Source organism: Bubalus bubalis, chromosome 18 (genome assembly GCF_019923935.1).
Source record: "Bubalus bubalis isolate 160015118507 breed Murrah chromosome 18, NDDB_SH_1, whole genome shotgun sequence".
Lineage (NCBI taxonomy): Eukaryota > Metazoa > Chordata > Mammalia > Artiodactyla > Bovidae > Bubalus > Bubalus bubalis.
The window spans coordinates 51,784,496-51,808,801 of NC_059174.1; the positions used below are offsets into that span (position 1 = coordinate 51,784,496).

Consider the following 24,306-nt stretch of genomic DNA (forward strand, 5'->3'; position numbering starts at 1 on the left):
AAATTCCATGAACAGAAGAGCCTGGCAGGCTACAGTCCACAGGGTTGCAAAAAGTTGGGACATGACTGAAGTGACTGAGCACACAGATATATGTAAATATTTTATAATATGTAATTTATAACAGTTTATAAGATTTACTGATACATATTTTATATATACTATATGTAGTTTACATGTAAAATTTTATATATGCCTATCACTCTAGTGTTTTAAAAACTTGGTTCTAGGAGAGTATCCCTTAACATCCATGTGTTTAAAAACATTCTGGGAAATTCCCTGGCAGTCTAGTGGTTAGCACTTGGCACTTTCACTGCTAGGGCTGGGGTTCAATCCCTAGTCAGGGAACTAAGATCCTACAAGCTGTGCTTTGTGGCCAAAGTAATAAATACATAAAAACATCTGGCCACTCTTCATCTATTTCTAATTTTACTAGAGTATGGTGAAAGAAATTTGGCCTGTAAAATAACTATGCGTATTTCTATGTCCAAGTATGATCTTTTGTTGTTGTTGTTGTTACACTAGGTCTTTGTTGCTGTGTGTGGGCTGTGGGTTTTCTCTAGTTACAGAGAGTGGAGGCAACTCTCCAGTTGTGGTGCATGGGTTTCTCCATTGAGGTAGCTTCTCCTATATTGTGGAGCACAGGCTCTAGAGTGCTCAGGCTTTAGCAGCTGTGTTGTACAGGCTTAGTTGTTTCAAGGCATGTGGAATCTTCCTGGACCAGGGATCAAATCCATGTCTCCTGCATTGGCAGGCTGATTCCTATCCACTGTACCACCCAGGGAAGTTGCAAAGTATAATTTTATTTTTGTGAATGTTACAAAAATTTTTATGCAAGGGATGTATGTCATTTTAAATGTGTCATATGTGTGTCACTAAAATACAATTACTGACTCCCTTTTTTAACCCTACATATTAGGTTCAGAAGTTTAATTACGTATTTTTGATATGCTGTCACTTTAATGTCTCTTCATTCTTTTGACTATTTTTTTTAGAAGAATGCCTTTTCTACAAAGGGAAATAAATGAGCAAATAAGAGAAATGAACATTTTTGTTTATCTATTGGATCTATCTTACTTCAAAACACTTGGCAACCATAGTTCACCACCTAGGAACTGACGTATGACTTAGTGCACACAGATGACCCACGTATTCAACCTGACCCAGGAACACACAAACAATACTCACTTAAAATTTCTTGGCAGTTTTTTTTTATATTTTCAATGAAATATTTTAAATATTCACTAAAGAGATCACTTTGGAATAAATCCCTTCCCAAACTTGAATCTTCAGAGCTTTCTTAGCCCGGTTGGTTTTATACTTATTTGTACAATCCTGTTTCCTTGCCTTCAAAATAAGATTCAACATGCCCAGTGAAAATCATCTACTTGCTTTATCTATAACTTGGAGAAAAAGAAGCCTAACCAGATCCCATTATTAGAGTTTTCACTATCACATGCACTAAAACTGCAGTGCATGGAGAACCCCTTCTGTTCCTCTACCTATGCAATCATGGACTGACTGAAGATTCTCCTGGGGTGGGGAGCCAGTTTTCCAGTCATCAACAACTGTTCCCCCAGAACTTCAGTCACTGCCAGGTGTGCTGCACTCTCTGGATTAATCCTCATTAAAAACACTTAGGGTCATCTCATGCGGACAGATTTTACTATGGGGAACCCCTATCAGGGCTTCCCTGTGGGCTCAGTGGCAAAGATTCTGCTTGCAATGCAGGAGACCAAGGTTTCATCCTTGGGTCAGGAAGGTTCCCTGAGAAGGAAATGGCAACCCACTCCAGTATTCTTGCCTGGAAAATCTCATGGACAGAGGAGCCTGGTGGGCTACAGTCCATGGGGTCGCAAAAGAGTTGGACACTAAACAACAAATCTCTATCAGATGTCATGTTAGCTTTTTGTTTCTTCAGGGAATTTACCTCTATTCTGTGCTCTCTCAGTTCAACTGTTTATTTTTCAGTAACTCTCCAGGATCAGAGTTTTCAGGTCCATGATAATCCATAGGATTAGAATTCATGATTTAGGGGCAAGGGCTAGAAAGATTTGTGAACCAAATCTTAAAAGCACACACACACACACACACACACACACACACACACACACAAACCCAATGAGAAACTACAATTATTACCTCACTAAAAGCATTCTTGTGAACTTAATTTAGGTGGTGAGCACTTAGCCAAGGCAATATCTTCCCACTCAGAGGATTCTCGAATTAGGGAACGTATCTTGGAGGCTAAAAAGATAATACTACATGAGGAGAGAAAAAGAAAAAAGAAAAAAAACCTTAAAAAACAGAGCTCTTTTATACTGCTTTGGATAAAATGGGTTTAAAAGAAAACAAACAAACAAACAAACTCATTTGCCTTCCATACTACCCATGAATTCTCATTTAATTCTCTGGCAAAAATTTCCAGTTCCACATTGCCAGGAAAATATTTAAGTTCTGATTTTATTTATTTTTGACTGTGCTGGGTCTTCGTTGCTACATGGGCTTTTCTCTAGTTGCAGAGAGTGGGGGCTACTCTCTAGCTGTGGTGTGTGAGCTTCTCATTGTGGTGGCTTCTCTTGTTGCTGAGCACAGGTTCTAGGATATATGGCTCAACAGCTGCAGTTCCTAAGCTCTAGAGCATAGGCTCAATAGTTGTGGTACATAGGCTTAGTTGCTCCTTGGCACATGGGATCTTCCTGGATCAGGGATGGAACCCATGTCTCCTGCATTAGCAGGTCGATTATTCACCACTGAGCCACCACAGAAGCCTGAAATATTTTATTTTCAATAAGGAATATTCCTGGGAATCTAGGTCCTAAGGAGTGACCTGTTCATGCTAATCCAAATGAACTCTCAGATACATGAGGGATCTCTGCTCTCTGGCTAAATGGTCAAAGGAAATGGGTATTTTTGTATTTTTGGACTAATCATTCCTCATATCATTCATTAGTATTATAAAAAAAGCACACAGTCCAAAAAAACAAAACAAAAGAAAATCAAGTATAAATCTAAAATTAAAACAGATACACCTAGAATCCCTTTAGATTCTGATCCAAGCACAAATATATCTTTTCCTGAGTCTAGAAATGAATGTTCTATACTCTTGCCCTGCAATTTTCAGTTCACATCATAGCCATTTCCTTTTCTTTCTTTTTTTTTTTTTCCTTACAAAATCTTTACAGATAAGAGAAAGTACTTATGAAACAAATTACCAAGTAGTGCTGGAGAAATCAGGTTGGAAAATGATGCACTGAAATTCTGTTTTCCAGTCTAAGTTCTAACGTGCTGTGTGCTAAGTCACCTCAGTCATGTCCAACTCTTTTGCAACCCCATGGACTGTACTCCACCAGGCTCCTCTGTCCACGGAATTCTCCAGGAAAGAATACTGGGGTGGTTAGCAACAACTACAGCAATTTCCCAACGTTTTCAACAAGCTGACCAGTATTAACATTCTTTTATTCCTTTTTTTTTTTTTAGGTGCCACAGCTTTATTCTCTTTAGATTTACTATCTTTTTTTTAATTGCAGGATAATTGCTTTACAATATTGTGTTAGTTTCTGCCATATATCAACATGAATCAGTCATAGGTGTATATATGTCCCCTCTCATTTATTCTTTATTGGAAAATAGGTCTACCTCACTGGCAATCACTCCACAGCATATTGCCCATTTAATGATAATTCTTTCAAATTCAGGTCGAAGTGCTTTCTGCAAGGAAAAGTGCCAAGAGTTATCACTCTCGTGGGAATGTTTAACAAGGGTCAAGTTTGATTTTTTAAAAACATGGAATTGCTAAGTAAAATACATGATTCATACTTTTTCTTTCTTCTCCAGAAAGAGTTTTCAGATACACAGTTGAACAGACAGCTAATGGAAAGCTTTTTTTCCACACACACTATTTTCATGCTTGTTCTTTCCAATACATGTAATCCTGGAGGAATGGAAGGAGGGAACAAGGGAATGAGGGGCTGAAGGGAGAAAGGGAAAGAGCAAGGGAGAAAGGGAGGCAAGGAGGAAGGCATATACTCTGCTGAAAGATTTCCAGGCTAGTTACATCCATAGGGTTTCTCTTCTGTATGAGTTGCCTGATGTCTAATAAGTTTAGAACTATTAATGAAAGCTTTCCCACACTGATTACACGTAAAGGGTTTCTCTCCAGTATGAGTTCTTTGATGTACAATAAGTCGAGCACTCAAGCTGAATGTTTTTCCACACTGATTACATTCATAGGGTTTCTCTCCAGTATGAGTTCTCTGATGTTGAGTAAGGCATGAACTCTGCCTGAAGGATTTTCCACACTGACTGCACTCATAGGGCTTTTCTCCAGTGTGAGTTCTCTGATGTACAACAAGGACATAACTCTGGCTGAAGGACTTACCACACTGATTACATTCATAGGGTTTTTCTCCAGTATGAGTTCTCTGATGCATAACAAGGTGAGAACTGCGGTTGAAAGATTTCCCACACTCATTACATTCGTAGGGTTTCTCTCCAGTGTGAGTTCTTTGGTGTGCAACAAGTTGAGAGCTCCAGCTGAAGGATTTTCCACACTGATTACATTCAAAGGGTTTTTCTCCTGTGTGAGTTCTCTGGTGGGCAACAAGTTTGTAACTTTGACTAAAAGACTTTCCACATTGATTGCATTCATAGGGCTTTTCTCCAGTATGAATTCTTTGATGGGCAATAAGTTTATAGCTCTGGATAAATGATTTCCCACATTGATTACATTCATAGGGCTTCTCTCCAGTATGAGTTCTTTGATGTGCAATAAGTTTGTAGCTCTGTCTGAATGATTTTCCACACTGATTGCACTCATAAGGCTTCTCTCCAGTATGAGTTCTCTGATGCACAACAAGGACATAGCTCTGGCTAAAGGATTTCCCACACTGATTACATCTATAAGGTTTCTCTCCAGTATGAGTTCTTTGATGGGAAACAAGGTGAGAGCTGCGGCTGAATGATTTCCCACATTCGTTACATTCATAAGGTTTTTCCCCTGTATGAGTTCTCTGATGTGCAACAAGATGAGAGCTCCAACTAAAGGATTTCCCACACTGATTACATTCAAAGGGCTTCTCTTCAGGATGATTTCTCATGTTTTGAGCAAGGGATGAACTCTGGGAGGTCTTACGACATTTATACTGACTCTCTCCAATGGAGTTTCTCTGTTGTTCGTTATGGGACATGCCGTGGTTCAAAATTTGCCCACATTCCTTAAAATCAAAGGATCTTCCTTGTGCATGTATTTTCTCATGTATATTTAAGGGTGTACCATGGTTAAAAGGTCGAATACTGTCACTAAATCCATAGGATTTATCTTCTGTTTGAGTTCTTGTAAACTGAATAAAATGAATACTCTGGCGGAGGTTTCCAAATTCATTATTTTCACAGAGTTTCTCAGTATCAGTAATCATCTGATGAGTGTTTAACATAGAATTATAATGTAATTTTTTAACACGTGAAGCATGTTTATGAAAATGGTTTCTTATGGGTATCATCTGTGATGAAAGAAGATTGGAATTCAGACCAGCCTTCTCCTCAGGGCTATCATTTTTGCAGTCTCTCTCATGAGTAATGGCTTTCCTGTGAGTAAATGTTTCTTCCTTCAAAAGTCTCTCTTGTTTTTCCTGTTGCTTCTCCAACAGCTCCTTACAATCTTGAAATTCTTCACATAAAGATAACCAAGGATCATCTCTTGTCAACTTTTCTATCTTCACGCTATGGGATAGTTTGTCATCAAAAATCCTCTGCTTCAATCTTGATTCTCTTCTTCCAAGTGCAGCTGCCGAGTCTGGAAGAAAGCAAAATAGAACACCCTAGCCAAAAATTGTTAGAGCTGGAATAGTGGGGGAAAAGCTGACAAGAAAGTATGAAAATTATATGTGGATTTTTTTTTTCAGCTATGGACCTATAATATGAATTGAAAAGCAAAAGGATGAGATGAACAGTAAGCAGAGAACTACCAGTCAGATAGCATAACAAGGAATTAATATGAAACTATTTCAATCTTAGTGTTGCTGAATAAAGACTTTAAATGTCAAATATCTCCATATTCCAAAACAGGATCATCTATGCAGAACTTACAGGATTGCAAAACAATTCTGCAATTCTTAGTAAAAACACAGAGGATCCTTTCTACCCTCTTTAGTGCTAGACACATGTTCATTGAAATAGAAATTAGTGTCTACATTTCTAGGACTTTCTGAAGGCATGAAACTTGTTAGTACAGTTGTGTTAGTAAGATGAAGTCAAACTACCTTATAAACCAGGAAAAAATAATGAGTGCACTGTTATCCCAGGTTCCCTAAATGCCTTAGAGGCTAATATGGCCCCATGGATTCCTTTGGTCCCAAGTGAGAGAGGATGGAGATTTGCTCATACACAGAAGCCTGAGTGGCTATTAGGCCAAGCAACAGAAGGTACATTTGGGGAAAAGTGGTGATGTATATAGTCCTCTTCAAGTGGGAGAAAAGAGAAATATGTGGCATGCCCTATGGGGATTTTTCAAACAAATCTATACCTGTGAAAGAAAGTGAAAGTGTTAGTCGTTCAGTCGTGTCTGACTCGTTGCAACCCCAATGGACTATAACTCACGAGGCTCCTCTGTCCATGGGATTCCCCAGGCAATAATACTGGAGTGGATTGCCATTTCCTTCTCCAAGGGATCTTCCTGACCCAGGGATCGAACCTGCATCTCCTGCACTGGCAGGCTGATTCTTTACCACCCAGCCACCAAGGAAGTCTATACCTGTAATGACTCCTAAATGTCTATTTCTCACCTGGATATGCATGTGGGAAAATTCTTTTTATACTCATCCTCTTATTCGAACTAGATTACATCTAGTTTGGAAAGCTGAGAGGAAAGATATAGAACTTTGGGTGTCCGGACTGGAGACAAAAGAAAGTCACTGCAGAATCTGGTCCCTGTCTTTGGCTCTTAGGAATCTAGAAGACTGAATAAGCTCAAACTCACAAAGTTGTACCTTTGCTACCCTACAAACTAAAACTCTATCTTCACCATGCTAATCTTTGTGTGGCCAAAATCATTCTGGCCTCTGAACTCCCTAGATCCTGATCTGTGGAAATGAGAAATTATTTCAATATACAGATACCATTAAAGGGGACTGTACTCTTACCCCAAGAGTCCCTGTGGTTTTCCAGGATCACATCTCTGTCCAGGGTCCTCTGAGCAGAGCTCAAAGTGCCTTCTTCTTCCTGAGTGAAGTCCACAGTCACTACTTTGAAGTTCACTCCCTCCTAAAACAGGACACAATTCCTACTCAGCTGGGTATCATTTCCTTCCAGTGTTCAGAGAGGAAAAGTTTGACAGATGGAAGAAGGAAAACCTGATGGCCTGGAAAGAGTCCTGAGATAGTCAACATTCAAAAGTTTCTAGGGGTACAAGTACCTTTTAGGCAAGCCCCTTTGGGTTTTGGATGCTGGACCTGTTTATATATAACCCCAAAGAGGAACATCAGAAAGAACTGACAAACTATTTTCTTTCTTGTAGACCTTAAAGAAAATGCTAATTCTGATTTTTGTGTTGGTGAATATGGAATATCAACTTAGGAATTCCCTCCAAATTATCAAAAAACTAACAGAACAGGTTCAGCAAATTTTTAACTGTCAAAGGTCAGAGAGCAAATATTTTAGGCTTAGCAAGCCATACAGCCTCTATTACAATTAGTCAGCTTTGCTGCTATAGCAAGACAGCAGCCACAGAAAATATATGAACAAATGGTTGTGGCTATATTACAATAAAACTTTACTTACAAAAACAGGTGATGGGCCAGATTTAGCACACAGCTTTATTGATGCAAAGAATGAAATGTGGGACAGAAAGTGAAATGTAGGCCTTAATGAAAGGCAGGATGTATAAGCTAAGAGCACTGGATTTGGAAAAGAGACTTGGGTTTTTTCCTCTATTAAGAGCATATGTCTGAATTTTTTTTAAAAAATGTATCTAATCTGACTGTCTTTTAATGGTGAGGTTATTCCATTTCTACTTATTAGGCTTAACCATACCCAACTCATTATGTTGTTGAGTGAATTAAATTGTAATGATACATAAAAAGCCATTAACAGAGTTTACTGAACAAAAAACAAAGGCTGGTAATTATCAGGATGCTTAGGTTTGAGAACACTGAAAAATTGAATGATAGTCAATGAGAGACCTTTATCCTGAACTCTTAGTCTTCAGAAAACAGTTCTGTTTTGTCCACACTATGAGCTGCACCATAGAGCCTGTCATTACTGCCATGTAAAAGGGGTCTCTTGAGCTGCCTCCTGTAAGCAGGAAGAACCCTCCATTTAGGACTCTGTGTGTGTGTGTGTGTGTGTGTGTGTGTTTTAGTCACTCAGTCGTGTCCGACTCTTTGCAACTCCATGGACTATAGCCCACCAGACTTCTTTGTCCATGGAATTTTCCAGGCAAGGATACTGGAGTGGGTTGCCATTTCCTTCTTCACCTTTTTGAACTATTAGGTGGTAAATCAAACTACACCCCAATAAATTTTTTTAAATTGAGTTAAAAAAAACACTATTGGGCAGGAATTTTGTTCCAAAAAAGTACTGGATGTGATCTGTCTTTATCCAAGGGCAGCAAAAGCCACTGAAGTCGAATGCCACTTGCCAAGACATTTTAAAATAGATGGAGTGTTCTTAAGCTGTGGTTCATGAATAGGACACAAGGTCCCTGAAGCCCATGAAACTTGATGCAAAATGCTACTGTACTTGCATTTTTCTAAGCTATGGCTCATAATTTTCACTAAAAATCTCAAAGATTTTCATAATGAGCCCAAAATGAGATTCAGAAAACTGCTCCGTGTGTTCACCATGGATCTATAGGTACTGTTTTCCAACTTCCAATCCATGCTTCCTTTTTAAAATTAAAAAAAATTAAATTTATTTCCTTATTTTTTGGCTGCACTAGGTCTTTGTTGCTGTGTGGGTTTTTCTCTAGTTGTGCTGAGTGGGGGCTACTCCCTAGTTGCGATGCCTGGGCTTCTTATTGCAGTGGCTTGTCGTGTTGCAGGGCTCGGGCTCTAGATCACAGGCTCAATAGTTGTGGCTCACAGGCCCATATGTGGGATTTCCCAGAGAAACAGAACCTGTGTCTCCTGCATTGGCAGGCAGATTCTTTACCACTGAGCTACCAAGGAAGCCCCATGCTTCCTTTTAATTAACATGTCCCTTCAGTGTTTAATGTAGGTCCCTTTAATATCAAACTTCTTCAAATGTCAAATAAATAATACTAGACTAGATTTTCACCCCCCCTCCACCTCAAACTTTATATTCTCAAAGTTCCAGGAATTTCTATCATAAGACCCACCACCCTTTCTTATCGTTTGCATAGTGGTCATCTTGGTCACTAGGCTGTAATCTATGATGGCAGGGACAAGGTATTTATTTATGTTTAGTACAGTATTGGTGTATAGTACAGACTAATTACATATTTGGTAACTTATTTCAGTAAGTGAATCAACAGTATATCAACAGACTTAGTAATACATCAAAATAATCCTGGTTCAAATTCTGATTTAAGTCCTCTCTGTTCACCTGAATCTCACAAGGCTTATCACATATTCATTAGAAAAAGTCCCTTAAGTATGGATATTGGCTTTTCTAGACTTCTATCCCTTATACTATACTTCATCTACTTGTCCCCAGCTCCTCACTGCTCAAAATTCCTTCCCAAACCTTTCAGTTTGGGAATTCTTCTGTAATAATGAAATCCTACATCTTCACCAAATATTCTCTCTACATCCCTTTTTCTTTTTTAATAAGTAGTCTTTTTTTTTTTTTGGCTGTGCTAGGTCTTCATTGCTATGTGGGTTTTTCTCTGTAGTTGCAGCAAGTGGGGGCTACTCTAAAGCTGCAGTATGTGGGCTTCTCATTGCAATGGCTTCTCTTGTTGTGGAGCATGGAATCTTGGACTCTAGGGCCATGGCACGGAATTCAGTAGTCATGGCATGTGGGCTCCACAGCACAGACTCAATAGTTGTGGCACACAGGCTTAGTTGCTCTGTGGCACATGGGATCTTCCTGGATTAGGGATCAAACATGTCTCTTGCATTGGCAGGTGGATTCTTTACCACTGACCCATCAGGGATGCCCCATTCCTGAGTTAATAGAAACCTACACTTCCCCGCAAGGACTCCCTCCTCTGCAGACCTCACAGGCTCAGGGTGGTCATGCTCTCCCATCCAGGGGTCTCAGCATCAAAGCTGGAAAAGAGTGTGTATCCTCCAAGAAACCCTGAAACTCATGCCATTTACCTCACTTCTTGGAGCCTTGTTCTACCAATAACTTGACCACCACCTCCCTTTCATTCCACTGAAGATTTATATTAATAACACCTAGGATTTATCCTCTAATTCAACAAGTTGTATTGTCTTGTCTTGGATGGTCTATAGCATCCATTTGTAGAGTTTTCTGGTAATAATAGAAAAATAACTGACTCTAATGAAGCACTTACTGTGCGGTGTCAGGCAATGTGTTAGCCTATTGCATAAATTTGTTCTTGTTGTTCAGTCGCTGTGTCCAGCTCTTTTTTGACCCCATGGACTGTAGCCCACCATGGAATTTCCCAGGCAAGAATACTGGAGGGGGATGCCATTTCTTCCTCCAGGTGACCTTCCTGTGGGTTTGAATCCCTGTGATCTTCCTCCAGGGACTGAACCTGTGTCTCCTGCACTGGCAGGCGGATTCTTTACCACTTTAGCCACCAGAGAAGCCCACTGCATAAATTACTGTTCATTGATTTCTTACAAGGTCCCTGAGAAAATACTATTAGCAGCACCATTTTTCAGATGAAAAGCTAGAAGGTTAGAGAAAGTAACACATATGCCTAACTGGGATGCAACTTCAAGTTTCCCTAACATCATAGACTATGTTCTCAGTGGTCAGTTCATACAGCCAGCCTGACTTATAGCCCCTCACTCTTAGCGTGAGACCCTACATCTTGAAACCACCATAAAGTACTCCACCTCCCAAGTCACACACAGAGAACTGCTCACTCTTTCATTACAACATCAGATTTCTCCACTTTACTTGCTCAATTGTCCCCTTTACTCTTCTCATTCTTTGATGGTTTGGGGTCTTTATTCTATTGAAAATGAAGTCGCTCAGTCGTGTCCGACTTTGCAACCCCATGGACTGTAGCCTACCGGGCTCCTCCATTCATAGGATTTTCTGGGCAAAGGTACTGGAGTGGGTCGCCATTTCCTCCTCCAAAGGGTTTTCCCAACCCAGGGATCGAACCCAGGTCTACCTGCACTGCAGGCAGATGCTTTACCCTCTGAGCCACTAGAGAAGCTCTTTATTTTATTCTATTGAAACACATACTATTACTATTCTCTAGTCTATAGTCTTTTCCTTTCTGTTTAGTATCCTTTTTATCTTTTCTATCTTAATTATTCAGTTGAAAGTCTATGGATCATTCATCTTAATCTATTTGATATAGTCAAAAATTCCCTTTTAAATATTGCCTTAAACCTGTGGGCTGTGGGGCTTCCATTGAATGTAACTAAATACATCTAAATATCAACCTGCTCTCCATTATTATTAATGGCTACTATCTCAGAATGCCATCTGATGTGAAGAGCCAACTCATTGGAAAAGACCCTGATGCTTGGAGAGATTGAGGGCAGGAGGACAAGTGAGTCAAAGAGGATGAGATGGCTGGACAGCATCACCGACTCAACAGACATGAGTTTGAGCACACTCCAGGAGATACTGAAGGACAGGTAAGCCTGGCATGTCCATAGAGTTGCAGAGTTGGACACGACTTAGCGACCAAACAACAATCTCAGAATGAATTTTTGGGACTGACCAGAAACCTCACTGTACCTCCTGGAGCAGCCTGTCTCCCCTAATCCAAGTTACTACTTTAAGCCTTCTCCACTCTTCATCCAACATCTCTCCACTCTGATTACCACCCTCATGCTCAACAGATAATTTCATCTGATGGTTCACAGAGAAAAATGCAAGCCTTCCAATAATTCCCTCAACCTCACTTTTCTTATATGAGCCCTTCTTCCTCTAACAGAGCCAATGCATTCACATATGTTCTGAATTAATTCCCCTGACACTAATCAAGGACTGCTTTTTTAATGGCTATTTTTTATTTTTATACAATTTTGAAAGGTTACTTTCCATTTACAGTTATTACAAAATATTGGCTCTATTGCCCACGTTGTATAATCTACCCTCAGGCCTGTCTTATACTCCATACTTTATACCTCCCAATTCTTCCCCTCAGCTCCCGCCACCTCCAGCACTAGTAACCACTTGTTCTCTGTATCTGTGAGTTCTGCTTTATAGTTGTAGCTTCTCTCTCTCCTGACCCTGAATTTTTTTTCACTTACTCTGTCCTGCAACCATTTAAACCAAGCCAAATTCTTTCAAACCTTTAGGGGGAAGAAAATGACAACCCTCACTCTCAAGTTTCCATGCACTTATCACTCTCCTTACATTATAACCAACTTTGTGTAAAAGGTATCCATTCATCTCAATTTCCTCATTTTCTAATCATTTTCTAATCAGTTCACTTCAATGTGGCTTCTGCTGCCTGCCAGCCATGCACATTTCTCAATCGAAAGACACAAAGGCCCTGTCCAACTCACCTGGGATGGGACGGCCAGTGACCGGGCATCTTCTCCCTCAACCTTGATGATAATCTCCTGAGGAAGGAGAGAGTCCTGAGAAGGCAGAGCAGATGAGAAAAAGGAGAATAATCAGGGCTCAAAACGCCCACTGTGAGTTGGCTAGGACCCAGGAGACCACCTGTTTTAACACATCCCACCAACAAAACTTCTGCTCCTTCCCACCGGTAAGCTCAGGTAGGCCACGTGGGGAGAGACATGGGATACCCAGAGGAGCAATGAGGCACAAGACATGGCCTGATTATCTCTGTGCCTCTTTCAGACCAGCCCAGTTAGCAGCTGAATGGAGTTGAGTGACCCCAGACACCATATAGAAAGAAAGAACTGTCCAGCTGTGCCCTGCCTGAATTCCTGGATCACAGAATTGTAAGCAAATAGGATGGAATACAGCATGACTAAAGAATGATAAAGGAAAAGAACACCAAATTAACTTCATAAAATGTTTGGCAAAAAATACCACCAATAAGAGCACCACTAGTAAGAATCTATGCTGTTACGATTTCTTCCAAATCAGGAAGAAAAAAGTAGAGACTTCCCTGGTGGTCCAGTGGCTAAGACTCTGAGCTCCCAATGCAGGGGGCCCAGGTTCAATCCCTAATCAGGGAACTAGATTCCACATGCTACAACTAAGATCCAACACAGCCAAATAAATACATATTTTTTAAAAAAGAAAGAAAGAAAAAGGTAGCTTCAACAGAAAAATGGACAAACAAAAATGCACAGGCAACCCAACTATGAAGAAATAAAACAGCCAGTGAATACACAAAAAGATGCTCATTTCTTTCAATCAGATAAAATCACATCTCTATTTCTATAACTATCTCTGCCCATTAGAGACCATAAATTCACACTGATATTTCTGGCCTCCCTGCTTTCTATATTTTTACCTTCCTTACCTGGATCCCATTATTCTATTTATATTTACTTCTTTGCTCAAACCCCTGTATGTAACCAATATCCCAACCACATGGACTATTTCTTCGGCCTGTTGCTGATGTCCCCTGCCCTGGTGGCGCACGATTTAAGAGATTCATATTCATATACTCTTAGTGGAGTTTTAAGTTGATACAACCTTCCTGGATTGGTGATATATTTTTTTAAATAACATTTTACTTGGAAATAGCTTAAAACTCACAAGAAGTTACAAAAATAAAACAGATTTCATGTGTATCCTTCACCCAGTTTCCCCCAATGATAGTATCGTATACAACCACAGCACACTGTCAAAACCATGAAACTGATATTAGATCCACATTTTTAACTCGGGTACACACTTTATCCTGATCTTATCAGTTTTTATATATACTCTTTGCCTTTATGTTTGTTTCTTAATGGTAATATTTAAAAATATGTAATAGCCAATAAGTCTACTTGAAAGTATTTCCTTAGGAAATAACAGAAAATACACTTAGGGAATTCCCTGGCAGTCTAGTGGTTAGGACTTAGGACTTTCACTGTCGTGGCCTGAGTTCAGTCCCTGGTCGGGAAACGAAGATCCTGCAAGCCCTGCAGCACAGTCCCACCCTCCCGCCCTCCCCTCCAGCCCCAGAAAAAAAGAAAGTACATTTAAGTATATGTACAAGAAACCTCATTAAAAAGTTACATTAACATAGCAAAAATGGGAGGAGGGATTAAGTGTCCATTAGTAAGTGCCTATTTAAATAAATTATGCTTCATCCAGGTAACTGACTACTCTTCAGCAGCTAAGAGAAGAAAAGATAGATTTGCATGGATTGAGGCATACAAATGACAGAAAGATGTCTGTAACATATTGCTAAGTAAAAAAAAAAATAAGAACAGCATATGGACTATGCATAAATTTTTATAGAATATAAACAAGCACAGAAAAGTCTGGAAAGACAGTCTCAAAAGCATTAAAAGCAGTTGTATTTTGGAAATGCAGAATTGAGGGACAGGTTCACACTGTATCCATTTTTAAATGACATTTGTTTTCCTATATTCAATACAGAAAAAAAAAAAAGGCAAAAAATGTTTCCTCTTGAATAATCACTTTGAAACAAGGCAATTCCTTTGTGGCTTCCTGAAGTTTTTACTACTGAGTATAATGACTCAATCCGTCAACTGACAGTCCCTTCAAGAATAGGCCTATCTCTTTTTATTGTGCTTTACAGATACTGCCTTTTACAAACTGAAGGTCTGTGGCAACATCACATCAAGCGAGTCTGCTGGTTCCATGTTGCCAACAGCATCTGCCCACTTCCTGCTGTGTGTCACGTGTCATTAATTCTCAAAATATTTAAAACTTTTTAATATTACTGTATTTGTCATAGTGATCTATGATCAGTGATCTCTGATGTTACTATTGTGATTGTTTGGGGCTTCCCAGGTGGCTTAGCTGTAAAAAAATCCTCTTGTAATGCAGGAGACTTGGGTTCAACCCCTGGGTCCAAAAGATCCCCTGGAGAATGAAAGGGCAACCCACTCCAGTATTCCTGCCTGGGAAATCCCACGGACAGAGAAGCCTGGTAGGCTACAGTCCATGGGGTTGCAAAGAGTCAGACAGGACTCAGCCACTAAACAACAACAAAATTGTGATTGTTCTGGGATGTCAAGAATCGTGCCCACATATAAGAGGGCAAATTTAACCCATAAATGTTGTGTAGATTCTAACTGCTCTACAGACTAGACCTTCCTCTCTCTCCCTCTCCTAATTAGGCCAATAAATAGCCCTTCAGGGGCCTCTAAGTGTTCAGGTGAAAGGGAGAGTTTCATGTCTCTCAATTTAAAAGCTAGAAAGGATTAAGTTTAACATGGAAGGCATGTGAAAGCTGAGACAGGCCGAAAGCGAGACCTCTAGCACCAAACAGTTAGCCAAGTTCTGAATACAGAGGGAAAGCTCTTGACAGAAATGAAAAGTGCTACTCCAGTGAGCACACGGATGACACAAGAAAGCAAAACAGCTTTATTTCTGATATGGAGAAAGTGAGTATTCTGGAGAGAAGATCAAACCAGCCACAACATTCCCTTCAGCCAAAACCTCATCCACAGCAACGTCCTATCCCTTAAATTCTGTGAAGGCTGAGAGCGGTGAGGACGCTGCAGAAGAAAAGTTTGAAGCTACCAGAGATTGGTTCATAAGGTTTAAGGAAAGAAGCTGTTTCCTGTGACATAAAAGTGCAAAGTCAAACAGCAAATGCTGAAGAAGCCGCAGCAAGTTATGCAGAAGATCTAGCTAAGTAGTTACTGAAGGTGGCTATACTCAACAACAGATTTTCCATGTAGACAAAACAGCCTTATACTGGAATAAGATACCATCTAGGACTTTCCTAGCTAGAGAGGAGAATCGATGTTTGGCTTCAAAGTTTCAGAGGACAGGCTGACTCTCTTGTTAGGGGCCAATGCAGCTGCTGACTAATTTCATGCCAGTGTTCATTTACCACTCTGAAAATCCTAGGGCCCTTAAAAATTATGTTAAATCACTCTGCCTGTGCTCTATAAATCGAAAAACAAAGCCTGGATGATGGCATACCTCTTTACAACATGGTTTACCAAACATGTTAAGCCTGCTGTTGAGACCTATTGCTCAGAAGGAAAGATTCTTTTCAAAATATTACTGCTCACCTGAGAGCTCTGACGGAGATGTACAATGAGGTTAATGTTGTTTTGATGCCAGCTAACACAACTTCCATTCTGCAGCCCATGAAGAGGGATCACTTCAACTCTCAAGTCTTATTTGAGAAATGCATTTCATAAGGTCATACATAGCTGCCAAAGACAGTGATTCTGCTGGTGGATCTGGGCAAAGAAAATTGAAAATCTTCTGGAAAGGATTCATCAGTCTAGATACCATTAAGGAGATATGTGTATGTGTATGTGTGTGTGTATAAAATCTTTTGGAAAGGATTCATCAGTCTAGATGCCATTAAGGAGATTCATGTGTGTGTGTGTGTGTGTGTGTGTGTGTGTGTGTGTAAAATCTTCTGGAAAGGATTCATCAGTCTAGATGCCATTAAGGAGATTCGTGTGTGTGTATAAAATCTTCTGGAAAGGATTCATCAGTCTAGATGCCATTAAGGAGATTTATTTGTGTGTGTGCATGCACGTGTGCATGCGCATGCACACATGTTCAGTCATGTCTGAGTCTTTGTAACCCCATGGACTGTGGCCTGTCACGTTCCTCTGTCCATGGGATTTTTCAGGCAAGAATACTGGAGTGGGTTGCCATATCCTCCTCCAGGAGACCTATGGGAAGAGGTCAAAATACCAATATTAACAGGAATTTGGATGAAGCTAATGCTAACCCTCATGGATGACTTTGAGGAGTTCAAAACTTCAGTGGAGGAAGTCACTGTAGATGAAGTGAAAATATCAAGAGAACTAGAGTTAGAAGTGGAGCCTGAAGATGGGACTGAATTGCTGCAATCTCATGGAAAAAAACTTTAGTGAACGAGGAATGGTTTCTTATGGATGGGCAAAGAAAAGTGGTTTCTTGAGTTGGAATCAATTCCTGGTGAAGACGCTGGTGAAATGACAACAAAGTATTGGACTTCCCTGATGGTCCAGAGATTAAGAATCTGCCTGCCAAAGCAGTGGACATGGGTTCAATTCCTAGTCCGGGAAGATCCTACAAGTTGTGGGGCAACTAAGCCCAAGGGCCCTAGAGCCTGTGCTCCGCAACAGAAGCTACCACGGTGAGAAGCCTACGGACCCCAACTAGAGAGTAGCTTCACTCTCCACAACTAGAGAAAGCCCACGCACAGCAACGAAGACCCTAGTGCAGCCAAAAGAAAGAAAGAAAGAAAACCTAAAAAAAAAAAAAAGGGATTAGAATATGACCTGAAGTTAGTTGATAACTCAGCAGGAGGGTGAGAGGATTGACTCCTATTCTGAAAGAAGTTATATTTTCAGTTATGTGGGTTAATGCTACCAGACGGCACTGCAGGCTACAGAGATATTGTTCATGAACAAACAAGTCAATTGATAAGGCAAATTTCACTGTTACCTTCTTTTAAAAAATTGCTACAGCCACCCTAACCTTCAGCAACCACCACCCCAATCAGTCAGCAGCCACCAATGAGGCAAGGCCCTCCACCAGCAAAAAGATTATGACTTGCTGAGGGCTCAGATGTTGATCAGCAATTTTTAAGCAATAAGATATTTTAAAATTAAGGTGTGTACCTTGTGGAGCTTCCCTGGTGGCTCAGAGGTAAAGAATCTGCCTACTAATGCAGGAGACTGGGGTTTGATCCGGTTGAGACTGGGGTCAGAAAGATCCCCTGGAGAAGGAAATGGTAACCCAATCCAGTATTCTTGCCTGGGAAATCCCATGGACAGAAGAGCCTGCAGGTTTACAGTCCATGGGGTTGCAAAAGAGTTAGATGCAACTTAGCAACTAAACAACAAAAACATTGCTTATTTAGACACAGTGCTACTGCACACTTTACAGACTCCAGTGTAGTGTACACGTAACTCTGATATGCGCTGGGAAACCAAAACATTCATGTGCCTCCCACTGACAGGGGACAGAGTAAAGGGACAAAGTAGGTAATTAAACAGTTAATCCCACTAGGGGATTTTAAGTAAAGAAAAATGTATAGGAGACCCCTGTAAGTTAATGATCACTCAAGAAAGCACGCTTGCCTAGCAACAAAACCAGGCAGCAGGAGCACAGGAGACACACCCCCAAAAGAATAAAAGAATGGTGGTGTGAGACCCACATCCTGATAGGCGAGCTCAGTAAGTTAATGATTCCTATGACACGCTCTTCTGTGTGCACAAAAACAAAAATAAAAGTAAACGGTGACATTCTGTTTACTAAAACCTGAGACAATGTACCATTTTTAGCATAAGCATATGTTATTTCAGTTCAATTCAGTTGCTCAGTCATGTCCGACTCTTTGCAACCTCATGAATTGCAGCACACCAGGCCTCCCTCTCCATCACCAACTCCCGGAGTTCACTCAAACGTCCATCGAGTTGGTGATGCCATCCAGCCATCTCATCCTCTGTCGTCCTCTTCTCCTCCTCTCCAATCTCCCCTTCTCCAATCCCTCCCAGCATCAGAGTCTTTTCCAATGAGTCAACTCTTTGCATGAGGTGGCCAAAGTACTAGAGTTTAAGCTTTAGCATCATTCCTTCCAAAGAACACCCAGGACTGATCTCCTTTAGAATGGACTGGTTGGATCTCCTTGCAGTCCAAGGGACTCTCAAGAGTCTTCTCCAACACCACAGTTCAAAAGCATCAATTCATATGTTACTTACGCTTATGCAAAAGAGCATAATCTCTTTTGTTCATTTCCACTGTGCCACGATAGTCCCATGACCATGTAGGAACAAGAAAACTTCCCTGCCCAATGTGGAGGAGGAGTTAATGATAGAAGCATGACATCTACTCAAGAAGGAGGAAGGTGGTCCTCTCCCCCTCCTCACTTTTCCCTTGATTATAAAACTGTAGCCCACTAAGTTTCAGGGGCATGGCCCCCTCTCGCCCGCCTGCTTGTAAGCCTCACAAGTGTCCTATCCTAATAAGTCACTTTTTTAGCTATCACTTTGCCTCACTGTGCTGAGATAGAAAGAACTGGAGCTCCTCGGAGCCCCAGAAATGCCACCCAGCGGTTTCTGTTGTTGTTGTTCAGTCCTTAAGTCATGTCTGACTCTTTGTGACCCCCTGGACTACAGCACACCAGGCTTCTCTGTCCTCTACTGACTCCTGGAGTTTGCTCAAATTCACGTCCATTGAATTGGTGATGCTGTCTAACCATCTCATCCTCGGCCACCCCCTTTTCCTCCTGCCCTCAATCTTTCCCAGCATCAGGGTCTTTTCCAGTGAGACAGCTCTTCACATCAGCTGGCCAACATACTGGAGCTTCAGCTTCAGCATCAATGCTTCCAATCAATGTTCAGGGTTGATTTCCCTTAGGATTGGCCTAAAGTAGTTTCACCATGACCCTTTTTAGATTTACTTATCTGATCAACTCCTCTGTAAGTAACTGATCTCCCATTTCCACTGCCACGCTCTCTCCCACACAGGCACCCCTTGGCCCACCAGGACTCTGCTGCCCCACAGGAGGCCGGCCTCTGCCAAAAAGCCCTTGTCATGCTGCCTGGGCTCTGACTCTGCAGGTCTCTTCTCACGTGCCACTTGGCTGTGGCCTCTGTGTCGATGTCCTTATCATCCTGCCTGAGCTCTGATACTCCACGTTGGGGCACTCTCACATGTAGATGCTCTCTGCCTGCTCAGGCTGTGACATGCCACACCAGGATGCACCTCCACCCCCAAACATGGGTGCCTGTCTCACCCTGCTGTGGCTCGGACACCCCAGGCTGGACCAGCCCTTGCGTGGACATCCCCACTGCACTTGGGCTACCCACACTGGTGCATCCACTCTCAGGAAGTCCTTCTCACCAGCTCTGTTCCTGTCACCCCAAACGAGCATCTCCTCCTCTGTATGGGCACTTACCTCACCTGACCTGGGCTCGGACTCCTGATGCCACCATCCTCACCCTGCTTGGTCACTGACGTCCCCACACATGGACACCCTCGTCACCCTGATCAGGCTGTTGATGCCCCACGGTAGGTAGCCCTCCCTTAGCTGCAGACGCCTAACTGGCTCTGCTCCACCTAACAGCTTCAGGACTGAACTGTTCAGGAAGGGAAAGGTGAAATTCTAATTTAACTAATTTTTTTTTTAAGTTTGATTTTTTTTTTGATGTGGGCCATTTTTAAAGTCTTTATTGAAGGTATTACAATAGTGTTTCTGTTTTATGTTTTGGTTTTTTTGGCTGGGAGGCATGGGGGATCTTAGCTCTCCAACCAGGGATTGAACCCACACCCCCTGCATTGGATGGAGAAGTCTTAATTACTGGACCACCAGGGAAGGCCCCTAATTTAACATTTTAAAGAAATGAAATGTTCTCAAAGAAGATGTGCTGTAGGAAAATGCTTTAAACTGTTTATTTCCTAAACTTAAAATGCACTGCATAAAAGGACAAAAATAGAGCTAAATGAAAACAGAAAGTCATTTGGAATACAACTTACAGATAATCTTTGTTAACTGATAAATTTATAACATATTTTCCATGTACATGCAAATTTTACCCCTTTATAAAAAGCATTTTGAAATGCTATTTACTTAACCCAGATCATAAATATCTTTTCAGCCTATCAGTAGCTACAGTGAATTCCATTCAAGGTTTTACTATAACTCATTTAACTCTCTTCTTGCACTGAATAGTCTTGAAATTTCTTTCCAACTGCTTATTCCCAAGCAAAGCTGTGAGTTGCTGGTCAAGAGGGAAACAGTAGCCTAAGGGCTTTGCATTGTTGTCGTTTAGTTGCTCAGTTGTGTCCGACTCTTTGCAACCCTATGGACTGTAGCCCGCCAGGCTCCTCTGTCCATGGAATGTTCTAGGCAAGAATACTGGAGTGGGTTGCCATTTCCTTCTCCAGGGCATCTTCCCCACCCAGGGACTGAACTCACATCTCCTACATTGACAGGCAAATTCTTTACCACTGACCACCAAGGAAGCCCAGTGCTTTCGATACGAGATGCCAAATTCCTTCCAGAAAGAGTTATTGGGTTAAAAGGGTGAGGAAGAGTAGGGAGCTCCATAAAATGTATAAAAAGTGTGAGAAGCTTGCTGACTGGGAGGGACCAGAAGCCCCAAAACATGACAAAGAGAGCCAGACAGCCTCCCATGCCCAGAGGATCAGACTGTGAGGCATAGGGGGAGCAAACTCTGGTCTCCCAGGAGAAGGGAAGCTCCACTCACCTGCACGCAGGCCTTCAGGGACCCTTGGGGCTTCTCATCCTGCTCTTCCATGCTCTCCTCCAGGCACAGGCAGGGACCTGAGATCCTGAGCTGCAAGAGGAGAAGCCCTGAGTATAGCATCCTCCTGTAGGTCCACTGTGGGCCACACCCCACCATCAGCCTCTACTTTAGGGATGCAGTCTCAATGGCAACTGTGTTTCTAGAAGCTTCTGCCCAGATAGAGTCTTGCCTGAATAGCTATGCTTGTACCTAGAGTCGCTAGTCCCTCTCCCAGGCCAAGACTCTGCAGTTCCACTGGATGGTCCAGTGTATGGGGCCTCTGGACCACCTACCTGGAAGCCCACCATGTGCCCGAGCTCCACCTTACACCCATCACCAAAATCTGCAGCATGAATCAGTCTCTGTCCCACTGGATCCTGGGACACTCCCCACCCCCACAAACACCCAGCACACTGAGGATCCCCTAGTGTCCACCTGCCACCCTCAACCTGAATCTGCAGACCCAAACCAGCACTTCTTCCTAAGGCAAAGAGCAGGGCTCTGGGCTTGATGTTATTGTTGTTTACTTGCTAAGTCATGTCCAACTCTTGCAACCCCATGGACTGTAAACCCACAGGCTCCTCTGTCCATGGGATTTCCTAGGGAAGAATACTCGACTGGGTTGCCATTCACTTCTCCATGGCATCTTCCCATCCCAGGGATCGAACCTTTGTCTCCTGCACTGCAGGCAGATTCTTTAGCACTGAACCACCATGTAGCCCCCTGGGCTTGATGATCCACAGTCAAACACCTGATTAACTGCGTGAAGTTCATTACTTAGCCGTGCCCCTCCCAGGATCCTATCCTTCCACTGACCCTCCAGCACCTGTTCAAAAAGCCAAGCATAGGCACAGAGCTCAGCTGCACACACGACCTCCTCCCTCCTGGGATCGGTGGGCCCCTACCAGAAGAGTACCAGCCCAGACTCCCCACCACTCAAAATCCTCCTGGGCCCCCCATCAACCCGGTGTCCTCACCGCTGAATCCAAAACGTGGCCGGCATGGGGCTGGGGGTCGCCCTGACAAACATAGTACCTGCTAGCCCCTCCTAGGCCCTGAATGTGGACCTGTTGTCTGCGTACCGGCTCGAAGTTTCTGGGTCTGAGACTCGAACAGTTCCTGGCAAATCCCCGCCTCCACAAGCCATCCCTGCCCCACTGCTCTCTCTTACCCATCCCTCAGCCCCCCTGGACCCTCACTCAAACAGTACAGTGTGAGTTCATAATGCAGCTGTACCCTGAACCTGCACCCAAACCGCTTTCTTCACCAATCTCCCCAGGCCCCTACGTGCGTCGCACCTGGGACGCGCGAAGAGCACAGTACCGGGATCTGCAGTTGCCCCAGCATCACCACCAACCTCTGTGATCTAAGGATGAAGCACCGTCCACGCAGGTCCCAGATCGCCCACCCACATACTCGGTCCCAGCCACCCGCCCAGACCCTGCGCATGCGCGCACCAGGGACCCGGCGTTGCCCCGCCCCCTCACCAACCTGAGCGTCCACCAGCTCCAGGTCCAGGCAGGGCCTGTCACAGCTTCAGTGCCCACCACTGCTCTGCGGCAAGACGAGCTCGGCTAGGCAATTCTCTACCACGACTCTGCACACGACAGACTAGGCTTAACCTAGTTCTATCCCCTCCCTTAGTCGGCATCCACAAGGCCGCTCGGCTTAACCGCCGAAGGTCCGAGGTGCACGGAGATTGCAAGCGTCCGCGCACGGGACAATGGCTGCACTTCTGCCCGAACCCGGAAGTGCGTTTGGACTCTGCGAGCCAGAACTACAATTCCCAGAAGCCTCGGCGGTGCGGCCGGTGATTGGGCGGTGTTTCCAGCTTCATACCCGGGGTGGACTCGGGAGGTGGCCACACAAGAACCAGGAGTGAAAACTGAATTAGCGGCTGAGGGGTGAGAGTGTGCGGTCCAAGTTTTTGGCGGCGTTGAGACTAGGAAATGGAGGCCAAAAGACCGATGCGTGGGAAGTGGCTGTCTTGGGAAAGGCCGGCCCTGGGCTCGGCTAGACGTTCAGGAGTGACAGTGAAAACGGGATGCGGTTGGAAACGTGTTTTCATACAGCTTTATTTTTAAGCTTTCTCCTTTAATACTATCAAGAAACTGTAGTTTTCCTCACGTAAATCTGACTTTAACAACAAAAAATTATTGCCGTTTGAAATGTAATCTCTACCCCCCCCCCCCCCAAGTTTCTTATAGCTGGTTATTGTGGTTGATTTTTTAAGTATTTATTTTGTATCTGGTTAACCTACTGAAATGTTCTGAATTCTCATAGTATTCCATTTTATTTTCCTGGCTTCTCCAGTGAGCCAGTCATCTACAGATAGTAATTTTCATCTCTTCCTTACCGGTATTTTAAACCAGATACTCCCTTTTACAAAAAATGAAACTGAAGCCCAGTAATATTAAGTAACAGGTTGTACTGTAAGGGCAGAATTAGTATTTGAGTTCAAGAAGTCTGACTCTGCAAAGTACATTGGTAGAAACATGGGATGGGGACAGTTTCAGTTTAGGAAGGTGAAAAATTCGGGACATGGAAGACGCTGAGATTTTCACAATAATATCAATGCACTTAGTGCCACTGAACTGTATGGTTAAATATGGTTAAGATAGTATGTTTTAAATTATGTGACTTTTACCACAATAAAAGAGAAAAGTCTGACTCTGGAATCCATGCTCTTAATTTCTACATTACACAATTTGCTCCTTGCCTACATACCAGGATCTTTCCTCTACATAAGCAATACTTAGTTTACAAACAAGACAGAGAAAGGAGCTTCCCTGGTGGCTCAGCAATAAAGAATCTGCCTACCGATGCGGAAGACATGGGTTCAATCCCTGTTCCAGGAAGATCCCACTTA

The 24,306-nt window shown here is 42.5% G+C and overlaps 1 protein-coding gene across 9 annotated transcripts; it reads right to left on the bottom strand.

Annotated features, from left to right (window-relative positions):
• On the bottom strand, positions 1-24,093 carry ZNF180 (zinc finger protein 180). Of its 9 annotated transcripts, none has more exons than XM_044930722.2 (5): positions 22,929-24,093; positions 21,399-21,488; positions 12,627-12,683; positions 7,137-7,215; positions 1-5,791 (listed from the first exon to the last, which is right to left on the bottom strand). In XM_044930722.2, exons 2-5 carry the CDS (start codon positions 21,447-21,449, stop codon positions 4,047-4,049), a joined length of 1,932 nt encoding a protein of 643 aa, XP_044786657.2. In that variant the 5' UTR covers positions 21,450-21,488; positions 22,929-24,093; the 3' UTR covers positions 1-4,046. The 9 variants fall into 9 exon arrangements, with proteins under 9 accessions (XP_044786657.2, XP_044786656.2, XP_044786654.2 ...); XM_044930721.2 differs by having other exon boundaries at positions 12,627-12,701; XM_044930719.2 differs by having other exon boundaries at positions 7,137-7,257; positions 22,929-24,092.
• Positions 24,094-24,306: the final 213 nt, after the last annotated feature.

What these genes read in the sequence shown, in the direction of transcription:
- ZNF180 (XM_025269266.3), bottom strand. Translation starts at nt 21,449, where the DNA reads ATGGAAGAGCAGGATGAGAAGCCCCAAGGGTCCCTGAAGGCCTGCGTG. An exon ending in CCCTGAAGGCCTGCGTGCAG is followed by an intron (nt 12,702 to 21,398) that starts GTGAGTGGAGCT and finishes CTGCCTTCTCAG; the next exon opens with GACTCTCTCCTTCCTCAGGA. An exon ending in CACTGGCCGTCCCATCCCAG is followed by an intron (nt 7,258 to 12,626) that starts GTGAGTTGGACA and finishes GTCCTGTTTTAG; the next exon opens with GAGGGAGTGAACTTCAAAGT.